Source organism: Candoia aspera, chromosome 1, assembly GCF_035149785.1.
Source record: "Candoia aspera isolate rCanAsp1 chromosome 1, rCanAsp1.hap2, whole genome shotgun sequence".
Taxonomy (NCBI): domain Eukaryota; kingdom Metazoa; phylum Chordata; class Lepidosauria; order Squamata; family Boidae; genus Candoia; species Candoia aspera.
Window position 1 is genome coordinate 91646268 of NC_086153.1, and position 15084 is coordinate 91661351.

The 15084-nt window shown below is 41.8% G+C and overlaps 1 protein-coding gene across 3 annotated transcripts; it reads right to left on the reverse strand.

Annotated features, from left to right (window-relative positions):
• Positions 1–295: 295 nt before the first annotated feature.
• Positions 296–7302, reverse strand: SLC35D3 (solute carrier family 35 member D3). Of its 3 annotated transcripts, XM_063290657.1 has the most exons (3): positions 7159–7302; positions 6357–6660; positions 296–1154 (listed from the first exon to the last, which is right to left on the reverse strand). In XM_063290657.1, the coding sequence occupies exons 2-3, from the start codon at positions 6595–6597 to the stop codon at positions 328–330; spliced, it is 1068 nt and encodes a 355-aa protein (XP_063146727.1). In that variant the 5' UTR covers positions 6598–6660; positions 7159–7302; the 3' UTR covers positions 296–327. The 3 variants fall into 3 exon arrangements, 2 of the variants coding, with proteins under 2 accessions (XP_063146727.1, XP_063146716.1); XM_063290646.1 differs by lacking the exon at positions 7159–7302 and having other exon boundaries at positions 6357–7127; XR_010066956.1 differs by lacking the exons at positions 296–1154; positions 7159–7302 and adding an exon at positions 5157–5209 and having other exon boundaries at positions 6357–6442.
• Positions 7303–15084: the final 7782 nt, after the last annotated feature.

Sequence of the window (15084 nt, forward strand, 5' to 3'; positions counted from 1 at the left end):
ATTATATTAGGGCTTCTAGAAGCATTCATGGAGGAACCTGTAAATCTTACCTAGCTGACTTCTATGGATATAAAACTAAGATTCCACTATGAGTTGCCTGTTTCATTGGTCCTGATCTGAAATCAAAGGTATGTCCCCTGAAAAATGAAATTTCACTGAATCTAAGCATGAACCTGGTGCTTTTGTTCCATTAGAATGAGGTAACATTTCCCTGTTAAACCATTAAGCTTTTTCTATGAATGTATGAAAGCATTTGTTGGTCCATATTCCCACCACAAGGAATAAAAGACACAGATTCTTGATTAGGATTTGTTACAGAATTATTCTTCAAGGGCTTGGTAACTCTTCATTTTCTACTAGATAATCTTTCTTTGCGTAATTGGCCCCCCTGATTAACCTCCATATTCCAAGATAGGCATCCTTTAGTGAGTTTCTGTTAAGTCCTTCAAAGCTACCACCTTTGGGAACAACAGCAGCATTTCCTTCTTCTCCAGTGCTGCCTGTCTCTTCCATTCTTTGCTGTTTATTTTCATTTGCTGATTCCTCCACTATTGGATCTTCAGACTCTGTCTCCTTGGGCATCTCCTCCATTAAAAAGGGTGGTTGATCTCCATCACAGTCTTTCTTCTCTTCTTCTCTAAGTTCCTCTTCCAGATCTTCATAATTACTCTGTTTCCTTGTCTCAATAAACTTGACTACACAATAAATGATGGATCCTACAGTGTTTACCACCACACCTGCTATAAACAGCTTTGTGGGCTCCACATCATTGAATGCTACCATACCAACTGTGATGGTTGCGATGCTCTTCACAACACCAACAAAACTAGTGGTTACAGCTGAGTTAATGTAAGTACAATGAAGGGTGGTAAAATTCATGGCGCAGCCCATTAAGATACAAGCAATAAAGATGAAAGTCATGAGGGGATCTTTCCATCCTGGGAAGGACCAGATAGTGATAGCTTCCATGCTGACAAAGGTGAACAGGATGAGAAAAGGTGTGGCTGAAACTGCAATGACATACTGGGCTGTCAGGGGCCCATAGTCACTATCTGCACTCGTCTTTTGAATGAGAACCAAATATCCTGCATGTACCAACACAGCGAGGACTCCAGTCACATACCCAACGGGATCACCTGTCAGGTCACCCGCACCTGCCAATTTTGAGAGAAAGAGAAAGAAAATTTACGTGTACTTGAGGTATATATTGTCATTCTTATATGAACTACATTAATAGAAGATATGCTTTAGTGGGCTATTGGCTGTAATTGTTTTAGGAAACGTGGAATAAACTGCTAGGAAGAGTTATCACTTTGCTTGTGAACTGCCTGAGAATAAACATGTCTGGTCACTGCTGGAGAAAAAGTTGAACTAGGCATGTTTTGAACAGATCTGGTAAGGGAAGCCTTATATAGATGTATGAATGTTGTTTTCAGGAAAGGCAGTAATACTTTTCCTTTAGGTGACAACAGTTCCAATAATCCTTAGTCAACATAGCCAATGCAATGACCAGTGATAATGGAAATGTTAGTTGAAAAGATCTATAGGACAACAAAATCACCTACTCTAATCCTACTTAATTTGGACACGTATATGCAATATATTCAAGAGATAGGTCTAGCCTCTGATATATTTTAGCCCATACAGATATAGCTTAGATGGTATACTGTCCCTAAAAGGACACTGTGAATGAACTCTAATAGATTATTTTTTATTACTACCTGAAAGCACTTCCTTTATCCTGAAGGTCCAAGTGAAGTGAAATGCTAGTAAATCTGATGACCATTCATCAAATTTTCCTACTGATAACCTGAAATAAGTCATAGCATGAGTAAAGAGAATCCAAAATGAGCAATTGTATTAGACCTCTGTCAGAACTAGACGGGTTCAAACTCAAAAACGATTAGGTCAGCGAATTTAGCAAAGCTCTTTTGGATTGTACATTCAAAGCTGACTGAAGATACAGGAAATCATACATCTTTTATTATGTTTAACTGTTATATCAGTTATAATCTTTATTGTACAGTTCCATTGATAATTATTCCATTAGTTTGTCCTCTGTGTGTGTGTGTGTGTGTGTGTGTGTGTACACATATGGCTGTTTTGGCCATTAGTTAACTTTTTTGAAATGATTCCTAATGACAACTTAGTCATTTTGCTGATGTTAACAGTGATGCAAAATTTCTCACATTTAGTGAGTTCATGTTCTAAAACCAAATTTATCTGAAGTTTATTTTATTATAAAGTTCTTTATCTGCTGAATGCCATTTCATTTGTTAGCTTCTTTTAAAGAAATCTCATTTGGGAATTCATTGCTTCAAATAAATCTACCAAGCAGAATGATTTGTACTAGTTTGCTGTAGTAAGTATCAAGGTTTGGAAGGGGCAAAGTTGTCATTTCACAAACTATAAAACCTTCATAATCCTTATACTTTTAGTTCCTAGTTCAGTAGATTATCAAAGAATGGGAAAAGGCAATCTAAATAAAGAATAAAGGCATGCAACTCTGAACTTATATGGAAGGGAGGCAGGGATGCTATCAAAATACCAACTTCATTGTTATGGGACTAGTCACAAATAGGGGATCCAATGGAACTGAGGGGTGTCATTGTTTTTAGGAATTCCCCAGTGACAAACATTTCAGAGATTACCCATTTTATTTGAGAACTGGCAATATAGTTAATGGCACAACAATTATAGCAGCACAGAAAAACCAGATTTTGAAGCTGGGTCCCCTGTCTTAGATAGTTAATCTTGCAGAGCCAATACCAATTAGCATTTATTCTGGGTGGTCAGCTATGTGTGGTTTAAGAATAAGTTAGTTTGAGGCAACCTGGTACAGTAGTAACTGCCTGGGTTGGGTTTAGGTTAGAACTGTGTCTATTAATTTCTTTGTATTTTACCTCAGACCAATTGTTTTGGGTAATATTCTTAAAGCATTCTGGAGACCCTGGAAAAGGCAAAGCTAATCTGTTCAAATTTCACAAGTATTGCTACAATGCTACAAACAGGAACATTTTGTAAGATCATTGTGGAAGTACATTAAAATGCTGCCTGTGATAAACCAAACTCTTCACCTTCACTGATTACAGTACATGTTTCTAACTGCTTTTGAACTTCAGAAATAGAGAAACCTGAAAAAACATTAGATGCCGATCTACAATGCACTTTTTAAAAAAAAAAATCCGTCCCGGAGACTGCCTGGACAAGTCCCTGCTGTTTTCTTGGCAAGGTTTTTCAGAAGTAGTTTGTGATTGCCTCCTTCCTAGGGCTGAGAGGGAGTGACTAGCCCAAGGTCACCCAGCTGGCTTTGTGCCTAAGGAGGGACTAGAACTCCCAGTCTCCCGATTTCTAGCCTGATGCCTTAACCACTACACCAAACTGGCTCTCTACAATGCACTTACAAAGAGAGTTTTCCTTAAAAGGGCCATCGCCTGTGCAAAAAAAGATACTTAGGTTTTCCTTTAATTAATTTTACCATTCCAGTGATTTGCAGGAAAATTCAACAGAGGAGTGTGTCCATTATGTAGGATTATTTTTCTCTCTCATTTAATGGATGTGGTGCCATTCTATGGAACTGAATGCTGAAAGATTCAGGTCAGATAAAGGGGAGAATTTCATCAACATTCCATAGTTAAACTACAAAATTTGCTACTCTGAGATGTAAAGATTATCCCCTCCTTTTTAGGGGTTAGTCAAATTTAAGAAATAGTTTTATCTATTGCTCTCAGTCAATAATAAAGATCCTAATCCAACAATAATTGAAAATTATTACTTTAATGTTAAATATTAAAATCAATAGAACAGTTTAACAAGAGGGACTGATATTTTTAAAAAGCTGCTTAAAATCATGTGGCTGCTTAAAATCAATACTAACTATAAAATGACTGAGATAGCTGTAGTCATAATGGCTATAAACTGCCTTTAGTATCAGAGGCAGCATTTCTGAACACCAGCTGCTAAGAAATAACAAGAGAGGACTATTGGCCACATGTCCTATTTGTGATGGCCCCAGAAGCAGCTGGTTGGCTACTATGGAAACAGAATTGTGGACCAGATTGGCTCTTTGATCTGATCCAACATGGCTATTATGTTCTTATGACTGTAATTAAGAATTAAAGCATAAGAGTGAGCAGAATTTTCTTCAAGTGGCAAGGTTCCCCTCTCTTCACTTTGTAGAATTATCAAACTAGTGACACAGAATCAAAGTTAGAGCCAAAATCAGGACATTTTTTCTATTGCAGTATAGAAAAAAAACATTAAAAAAGACAGCACGGATAATCTCAGTGATACAAAGAGATGCTCACAGTTGCATCCAGGGGCCTTTTTCAAATTGTTTTCAGTGCTGTAGCAGTATATCTGTAGATAACATTCTTTTAAAACAGTTGGGAAAACAATGCCACTGCAAGATGTAGACTCAATATTAATATTTACAAAGACCATATGTTACAGAAACATATGTGAAAATTTAGTTGTCTACTGTGGTTGCTTCAAAATGTAGTCAGATCTGCTTAGAGGGTGGATGTTTAGTTTGTCATTAAAGATCACCTTTTCACAAATTTCCAAGCTAAGCAAAAATCTTGTGTCCCCAGTAGAAAATAAATATGGACCCTTTTTTAATAATGAAAACAACAAGAAGACGATGTCACTTAGAACTGCATGAACATTTTACCCATCTAGATTCAGCCCAGCCATTTTTTTATGTCTACCTGAAATCAAATGGGCAACCAAGACAAGGATCTAACATTACGTCTCACTCCCCCATCCCCCAATATGTAAGTGCACCAGAAACTCTGGTAAACCAATTCTTCCTCCCTGCGCCTATTAAGGTGGTGATAGACTTTAATTATAGATTAGAGAAGCAATGACAGTGCCGAGGAGATCCATAATGTAGCTTTTCACAAGAGTTTCTTCTCATCGTTGGCAAGAGAGTGTATGTGACAGGGAAGTCAGGCAGCTGTACGTAACACGAGGCTGAAGACGGGAAAAGCAGAATTGGGAAGAACCAGCTGGACCACTTCAGGCACCAACTCTTCTCTGTATAAAAAATAACATCCACGAAGGATGAGAATTACCATAATCCATACTGTTATGTGTGGAAAATATGGGAAGGTATATTTTGTTGTGAACTAAAAGTTGTTGTTGTACCCACCTGTACACACTTTTGTTTGTTTTTCTTCGTTCCTTCATAAAGGTAGCTACTAGTGGACTGGAAAAAAATGTGATAATGTTTTCAACCTTCATGAGCTGAAGGATGAATGGGCATTTATTGTGGGAGAAAAAGCACACGAGAATCCCATGAACTTTGATCATTCGAAGACAGAGGAAGTGTGCTGTGAGCTGGTGTGGAATTAAAAACAAAAAGTAGCATGGCCAAGCTAGGGTTAGAAATGGGCAGCTTCACACAGTGCATTATTGCATTTTCAGCCAGGACACTTCTGAGGCTAACCTGCAAGGAGGGAAGGCAGACCATTATACCACTAGATATGTATACACAGCTGTATACACTGGGCACCTATATTTGCCAGGAGCCAACAACTGAGCTGCCTGTGCTGTCCCATCCATTGGGTTCCAAACACATACATAATGTGTGGGGCAGCATTTAGGTGGCAGCAGCTATCAGCGGGCCTGATGTCTCGCTAGCAGGATATGGGGGAGACCAAAGTGAGACTCTGCTAACTCTATGTAGGCTGGGGGAAGGCATGACGGGGAAAAGCAAAACTCAGGACTTTGATGTGTTGCTATTCACATCCCAAGGTGCTGGTCAAAGACTTAGTGGTGTGTAGAATGGGGGCTGTAAGAGGTGGCAGAATTGGGTGAGAAAAAAGAGGGCTGAAGCATGTGGAGTGCAGAGAGCAAGAGGTCTGTGAGGACCGGAAGGGGGTTTAGAACAGCACATCAGGATGCAAAGATAGGAACTATGAGAAGATAGACTGGAAAATTAATGGGATGGGGAAACAACACTATGAGATGGCTGGTGGAGAGTCCCTTAGGAGTGTAATGATAACCCAGGGAAATATGGAGGGAGTAGGACATGGCTGGTGGGAGCAGAGGAGGGGAAAAGCAAACTAAGATCTAAGGGGGAATTGGAGCATGGGTGGGGGCAGTGATAGGTTGCCAGCGAGGAGAGGGCTGAGAGAGATGAGATGGAAGGTGAAGTGTGTACTCTAAGGGTTTGGGGTGGGAGCAAGTGTGGAAATAATGAGAGGAAGGGGGATTATGGAGGGGCAAGGGGAGGGGAGGGAGGCATGGCTGGTGAGAAGGGGCAGAGCAGGATTTGCAAGATTCCTGCTGCAAGGAAAGGTAGCTGGGCTGTGAGAAGCCCCGTGGAGCCTCTTCCTCTGGCTCTCACTCACCTGCCAGAGCAGCCCCGCAGGTGGTGATAAGGACGGCCACCGACACCCCGAGGGAGGGGATGCCGTTCTTGAGCACCAGGACGCCGATGAGGAGGGTGACGAGGGGCAGGCAGCGCTTGAAGACCACGTACATGGGCAGGCTGAGACCGCGCAGGGACCAGAGGGTGAGGCAGGACTGCAGCGTGGAGAGGACCGTGACCCCAGCGAAGACGCGCACCAGGCTGAAGCTGAAGGGCGGCATTTCTAGGGTGCCCCGCCGCCGCAGCACCTCCAGGCTGAGCGCCGCCGTGGAGCTGGTCAGGCACTGCAGCAGCGACAGAAAGGTGAAGTGGTAACGGTTGAGGAGAAACTTCAGCAGGATGTTGAGCGAGCCGGAGAAAACCCCGTGCGCCACTGCCACGGAGATGCCCAACGCGCGCCCCCGGCACGGCTGCATGCTGCCCACACACCGACCCCTGGCCGCCCAAGCCGGTCGGCGCCCCGGCTCCCGCCCCTCCGAGGCACGGGAAGGAGCTGCGGTCCTCTCCTGTCTGGGGGCCGCCGGGGTGCAAGGGGCTCCGCGCTTAGGCAGCCGCGAGGAAAGAAGCAGAGACAACTTTGCTGACAGCCCCGAGCGCAGCGCTTGACGGCGGAGGGGCGGCAGCGGGAGGGGGTCGGTCGGTGATCAATCGTGGTGGGCGGCAGGGGGGGCAGGATTCTCTGGGAAATGCCTCCGCAGATTCGGCCACCAGCAGCCTACCAGATCCCCCAGCTGCTCTTGCTGACGCAGAGGGGGGCTGGGTGCCCCGGCGCTTCCCATTACCTTAATGAAATGGGGACAATCGGAAGAGCGTATTGGCCACGCTTCCCACTTGACCCGCTGAGATTGTTCTGGCTATTATGAATCATGGATTTGCTTTGTTCTTGGAAGAAAAAGGAAGGAGAGGAGGAGCGGAGCTGAATTAAAAGGTGGAAGGGTGGGGCGACCCCCCCCGCATATTTTAAATAATATTTTAAATAATATTTTAATGCACAAACTCGTCGGTTGCCTTGCCTGTCTCGTCAGAATAAAACCACACACTCGCGCTCGCCCTCCACCGCAGGAGCGCGCGCACAGACACACGGCTACAAACAAAGCGAAAACCGAGCTGCGAAACCCAGTTCACAGTTGATGCTTTTCCGCGCACAATTTGCTAATGGACTAGCCATCCTTCCTTATTAGATGAATTAGGGTTAGGGTCCTTATACGGAAATGCAAATATTGATCCAGCCGAGTCTGGCAGCTTTTCTGCAAGCTAAAGAAACAGGTGCTTCGAAAGTAGCGGCAAGAGTTAACCCTTAAGGGGGAAGTAGCTTGATTAGGCGTGGGGAAAGCGCGACCAGGGAAGGTCCCCGAAGCGCGGAGCAGGAAATCTTAAGGTGCTTTTGTGCATGCAGGATATTCTTTTTTTTTCCTTTCGTCTTTAATTACAATCTCCGTTCAAGCTACTCTTTGAAATAATTTCCCACTAAAAAATGGGGGGGAGGGGAGAGGCGAAAAAGGAAGAAACCTCTGCAAAGAGACTGGGCAAAGATTATTTGCCCTGAAGTGATGGAAAGCGAATGTATTCCGACAGTAAAACGAAGCGAACTACAGACTGGCGGCGCTCCGAAGTCAGTTACAACTTGCAAGACTAGAATAACCTTCTTCAGCAGCCATACTGGGATATGTAGCCCACGACGTCTAGAAGGCACCAGATTGGGAAAGGTTTGGCCAAGCCACATGGAGCACCCTACCCCCAGGCCCAGGCCCAGGCTCCACGCCGACCGAAGTTGAGCCACAGTTCCACCCGCCGCCTACGAGACGGCTTTGGAAATGGCTCAGCTGTCTTGACGCAAGGGCCCAGCCTTGGGGAAAAGGCAGCTCTTCTGGAGCGATCTGCTCGCAGCGTCGGCGTCGAATTGTTCTAGAATTCGAGTGCGCGGCGACGGGCTAGACGGCAAGGGTCTCCCCTGGGCTTAAAAACAAATCCTGCACTTTTGCAACACGTCTGACTGTTGCAAGCACAATTCCTCACCAATTGTTTCGAGCCCGGGAAGACCCGCCTCCTAGGCAACGCGCAGCCCGATCCTTCGCCTGTTTCCCGGGGACTTGCGCGGTGCTCGCCGCAGAAGCAGATCAGGCGAGGAGACCAAAGGTTACTCTGGCGAGCCCAGCCTTCCGTTTCCAGCAGCCCAACTCGTGCTTCCACGTGGGAAGCTCGCAATGAAACAAGGCACTAAGGCGACAGCCCCTTCTTCTTGCCTGTCCCTTAGCAACTGCTCTTGGAAGGGCCACTGACCGAAGTAAGGCCTTCATCACGATCGAGGCTCTCTTCTTTCAAGAGCCGGAGAAAGGCAGACTCCCTACAGTTCCCTTTTCTTTGACGGCACGGGCAGAGGTACACTCACCTCCAAAGAAAATGAGCCATCATGGGCCGAGTCCCCCTCTTTCACCTCTCACGGCTTTAAAGTCAGGGGGACGGTCGCTCAAGGGCAAGCAGAGCAGCAGTCCCTTGGAAGGAATCTGTAGGTGCCGGAGTTCATCAGTGAGGGCCTTAGGATGCCAGCAGTGGGCTGGGCAAAGCCCTAGAGTCTCATTTTTGCTTTGCTTTTCTGAGACCCATTTTCCCACCCCGCTTCTGACACTTTCTTGTCTTTTTTGTGCTGTCTTGCTATGCCTCCTGGGCAGCAGGCAGGAGTAGATCACTCTTGCTGAAGCTCTGAATTGCTTGCTTGCATTGAGCCTTAGGCAAGGCTGTTTGTGGTTGCACATCCCTGCCCTCGAGAAGGACAGGGTTAAGGGCAATGGGAAGAGCCAGAGAGAGCATCTAGGGCAGACTTGGACAGGACGACAGAAGCACATGCGCGCACACAAAATATATTATCTCTCTCCATAATAAAGTTAGAAACAGTTGAATCAAGTTGCACTTTGTTCAGGTGGTCCAGATGCTACAGTTAACACCTAATATGTGAAACTAGATTATTTCTTGTTGCCTGATGATTGATCCATTTTTATTATTTGCCTATACAAGAATTTAGAAGCAGTTGTGGAGAATACAATGACAGTGGAAGGAAGGGGAAAATATTCATGTTTATCTAAATTAGAGTTTCTCAACCTCAACAACTTTAAGATGTGTGGACTTCAACTCCCAGAATTCCTCAGCTGGCATGCTAGCTAGATCTAAATTAACAACACACATGGCAATTTAAATGAGAACCAGCAAAAGAACACAGCTCCTATAGACACCAATATACTGTACAACCTACCAACTTCCAAGCTATAATTGATTTTTGATGAGTTTTTAAAATAAAAATATAAACTTGATGGTTAATAATGCTCTTTGGTTATCATATCCTGACGACATTCTTAGAACATGACAAGAGAGATGTACCCCAGTGTTGGTTTCGCATGGTGCCTGTGTGCCCAAAGGACCATTGAAGTGACAGAGAGCATCCTAGATTCCATATGGCTTGCTTATACCTACTGCCCTCAGATGATGCAAAGGATACTGCCCCATTGCCAGCCCTATTTCTTGCCTTTTGCATAGTTTGGCTGATTCTCTGTATTGGCACATTTCCTCTTTCAGCAGCCAGGAAATACATAGCAGGAAGGCAGGATAATGATCTAATTTGAGTTAGAAGGTATAGCAGAGGAGTCCAATTCTGCAAATAGTGGCTCCAAGGGCATAAGTAAACCTTACAAACTAGCATTTCCCAAGCATGGACTATGGCCCATTACCATTAACAAAGCAATTAAGTGTATATGCCTAATGCAATTATATAGTCAAGGTGTCTGAAGTACCCTTAAATAGAAAATACATGGATTGGGCAATTGATTTTTAATTTATCATAAGATCTAGAACTTCATCTCTTGTCACTGTTTGCTTTAATTGTCCTTCGTTATTAATTAATTAGATTTATATGGCCTCATCCTGCTATAGTTCATTTTTAACCCCATTGTCCTCCAGAATTGTCCTCTAGTCCATTTCATGCTTGTGATGTATTTACTGAATTTTTAAATTAAAATGAATTTTAATGGATTATTCATTTTAGATGAATTTCTAAACCTTATTAGCCATACTTTTTCAGTGGGGTGGGGGGGCAACCTTTATTATTTGCTTCCATTTATTTTGGCAAATTTGAGAGGAATAGCAAAGCATTTTCTGGATATCATTATTATTTCAGATTTTGTACTAATGCTGCAAATTATGAACTGGAAGAGTATACAGCAGAAGATAAGATCTTGAATGAAAACAGGACACCATGATGCCAGCAAAATAGTTGCCATTAAAATGCATTAAGGGACCAAATGAGAGGTCTGCTAATCTTTTTTACTCTGAAATCACAATTTTATGATGATCTTGAAGAAAGAAGATTGAACACAGAGGGTATGGTGGTCAAAGAAGCCTACTGTATATTCCTCCACTAGTTTAGAATTGATTCAATAAAAGTCATATACATTAAAGGTCTTTACTGGGGCTGTAAGAAATGATACGCTTTTTAAAGCAATACTGACAAAATATGAGGCAAGGATTGCCATTGTCAATCAAGCAGGCAAATGTTTATAATGGTCATAGACCAGCGCAGATTGCCAGGCATTTCCCACCATTGTTCCTTTGCAATTCCTTTTTTCCTTATTTTTGCAGTGAGACCTGCAACAGCCTATTAGTCTAGAGTGATCTTAATCAATCAGCCTGCCAGCCATGCCCTTTTAGGTGGCCCAATTTTATCATCTCTCTGCAGTCAGTGTTCTGTGTTCACTCAGATGCTGTTTTTTGGACACCCCCCTCCCTTTCTTTATGTGACCAACAGCTCAAAAAGAGGAAATTTGTGGGCAAATAAGAGGAAGCCAAATGTAGAGAAAAGAGCACCTGCATTAAAGAGTTCTTACTAACAGATAACAGGAGAGAGGTATGGATACAATACTTTCCAGTCTTGACTTATTTCATTTTCGAACTAGTCTTCCAGCTAACCACTGAATAAGGATGTAAATGTCATAAAAGAAATCAAATCTATCCATAGGCACAGAGAAAATGCAGGGAGGAGGTTTTGTGAGCACTACATCTTCTAGTACATATAAAGCTACCTACTTACAACCTGTTTTCCTTATTTCACTCCTTCCCTGAATGAATTCATTTAGTGAATGCTACTTTGGTATAAAAGATGTGGACTGTGTGTGAAAAGGTGGGGAGGGAATATCTTTATATTTTATTTTCCAAAGCAAGAAATCTTGACAGTGATTTCTTTACCCCAGTCATTTCAATGTACTCAATGCTAGAGCTGAGGATGGTGGATTTTCTGTGAACATTAAGCAAGCAAGCAGCTACCAGCTAACAGAAAGCATTAGAAGGAATTTAGAACTTGTTATTAACTTGTAAGCACTGCTAAGATCTCACTAAATCCACTTGCACAAGTTTAAATTCTCAACACTGACTACTATAGATGGTTCTAGGACACTTAAGCTTAAGCTAAAAGTGGGGTGGAGGGGAGAATCATATAACCTGCTTGAGCACCCTGGAGGAAAGTCAGGAAATACATTCTAAACATGCTTGCCTGCCTGCCTGCCTTGAATGAGTGGTAATCCTGTAACAACTGGATGGTAGCAGGTTAGGGAAATGATAGTATCAGCAGATACTAACATCTTGGAAGAAATCAAGTCAACATGGGCATTAAGCCTTACCAACAGTGTTGAGTAAATATATTCTAGTGCACTACTAAGCAACATTCATGTTCTGAAGGGAGTTTGGAATATGGAATTAACTGGATTATGGATTGTTTGTTTAGGAGAGCAAAATGGAGCACCCTTTGATCTTTCTTATAGATTGTACAGTGACTGTTCATAATGGTGAAATCTCATTTATAGTACTCCAATTTAAGAGGTAACTGAATTAATCCTCTTAAGAACAGTAATTTTAATCTGTACTCACAGTAACTCAAAAGCATACTGTGATAAACACTCAGAACAGTTTCAAAGAAATCTTACATTTTCATGGCATGTGCAATGGGGAAAACATGAGAGGATTAGTCTTACAGTGTTGACTTAAAATACTATTTTTGAATGCTAGTGAAAGACCTGAAGATACTGCTGTGAACCTTAACAGCTGTCACTTTAAAAAACACATAATTATGCTTGAAGAATTCTAAGTTGATTTTCTGTAATTGGTGCTGGTGAAACATCTGTATTATGCTGCAAGATGTTTGTAATATATATTTTTAATTATTTGTTAAAGGTCACATTACATTTATTTAGAAAATTTATGATTGGATTTATTCATTATTCAAAGAGGGCATAAGGATGAAGCGATTTATGGCAAAAAAGTTGCAAATCAGGGCTGATGAAATGTAAAAACTTTGTTGTACCTATAGAATGTAAAGAACAGATACTGCCATCTCTTTAAGCCAAATGATCAAGTCATTTAGTCTATAAGGTTTTATCTTGCCAAACATTTTTCCTTTTCTAGTCATTTATTTCACTCATACACAATTTACAGAACATTTCATCAAATTTATTTTCTCTAACATCTTGTTTATACAATGTCCAGGAGGAGGAGGTAAAAGGGAGCACTATTAATACTGGAAATAGATAGCTGTATATTTATTACTTTGAGCATTACAATAGCTGCATGCAATAGTTTAATAATTCTGTGCAATTTCTTGGCTGAAAAATTTACAAGTATTTGTGACACTTCAGTCTTACAATCTTTAAAATAATTTTTTTTATTTATACATCAAGTATATATATTACTATATATACTTGATATATAGTAATCAAATTCACAAATTTATTTTTTAGAGATCTGAAACTTGTTTTTTTTTTCCAGAAATGGTGCTGTTTTTTAATCCTTACATGCATATTAACTACCTGGAGAATTTTGCTTCTAGAAATACTTTTATGATCATTATAAGCAAAACATGTTGGATGCTTTAGGATCAAAAAATGAATCAGCAATAAAACCAAATCTACAAAGGAAGTGGTCTTTTTTCTCTCTCTCCAAAATTGGCAGGAAAAGACATGAATTATTATTTTGAAACTTACATGGAAACTTAACCCCATCCCTCAATGTGATGTGTCATTGTGGCAGGGGAGGGTTCCTGGAAGGGACACGCAAAGAATGCTGGAAGTTTACATCAGGAGTATATAATCCCACCAGGGTCACCCAAAATGAGGTGGTCTACGTGGTTGCTAAGAGTTGACTCCAACTGATGGCACATTATCAATCAAAACTGAAAGTAGAACAAAGCAAGAAAAATACAAGTCTTTATAGCAGTTAAAATGTGTTGAAATTTGTACCTACAGATGAAGTTCTCAGTCATAAGCACTCACATTTTGAAATGTACGTCAGTATTTAAAACAGCATGCTCCCTCTGTTATCTACAGAACTGAGTAACAAGGCTCCATCACACAGTGGAAAATCATGTCCCAGCGTCAAGAGCTCCAAAATCAGGTCTCACTGCTCATGTCCCAGTGTCAGAGCTCCAAAATCAGGTCTCACTGCTCAACACTGCTATCTGGACAGCCATAGGTTCTCAGCTCTACTCAATTCTACTTAGCCCAATCCCAGAGTTGAGTAGAGCTGAAAATCTATGGCTGCCTAGACAGATTCCCATTAACTGTATTCAACATGGCTAATGAGCAGCATTTTGGGGGAGATGGGCGGTAATTAACTTTGAATAATAAAATAAAATGATGGATCGTTGCAGATGAAACTATATACAAATTGATGCTATATAGGTGGAGAGCAAAAAATAAAGTTTGTAGGGAGGTCAGAGTTCTGAAAATGTTGGGGAAACTCTTCTACTAGTCACAATCAGCATAGCTGTCAACTGGCTGGAAGGCTACTTTTGGCTGCTTTGGAGTCTCAGACTTCCTCTTCACTTCTGGCCAAGGAGATGAGAACCAATTTTACTCCCACATTTATATCAGTTATATTTTTCAGTTGACATGGTTGGTGAAATCCAGAATGTATTAATATGGATGCACACAAACAGATACATTGAAACTCATTGCCGTACTTCACAAGTAGTACCACATATATGACTGGATTGAGCTCCAGAGAGCAGCACTTCCTTGTTAGATGTTTGTTGACCTTCCATGGGGCCACAGTGGCTCAGTGGTTAAGATGCTGAGTCAGAGGACCATTAAGGTTGGAAGCTTGGCAGTTCGAAGCCTGTGAGCACAAGCTGAGTGACAGAGTGAGCTCCCGTCAACTTCTCCCAGCTCCTGCTAACCTAGCAGTTCGAAAGCATGCAAATGCAAGTAGATAAATAGGTACCACTTCGGTGGGAAAATAACAGGGACATGAAAGGAGCCCCCTCAGGCATCCCCCGGGCAACGGTGATATCACCAGCAAATCCTTTCAATACCAAAGTGCCTTGGTAGGTGCTTCTGACACGGGAAAAAAAAAAAAACTCCTCCCACAACTTAGCATCTTCCAGATGAGTTGTATTACACTTCCCACCATCTTTGATAAGATGGCTGAGGGAAACTGTATTTGTAGGGTTCTAACACAACTAGAAGTTATTAGGTTGTCAGAAGCTGATCAGTGTACACATTTACTTTATACAAGATACAAAAAAGAAAAATATGCAATGGGTAATTTTTTGAAAATTGTTTTCTTGAGTGTTATAAGACATATTGTGACAACATTTAGTCAGTGCTAAGTTTGCTTATTTGAGAGATCAGGTTTGTGTGGAGTTTAAATTGTCTGCCATAGATTAACCAATTGAC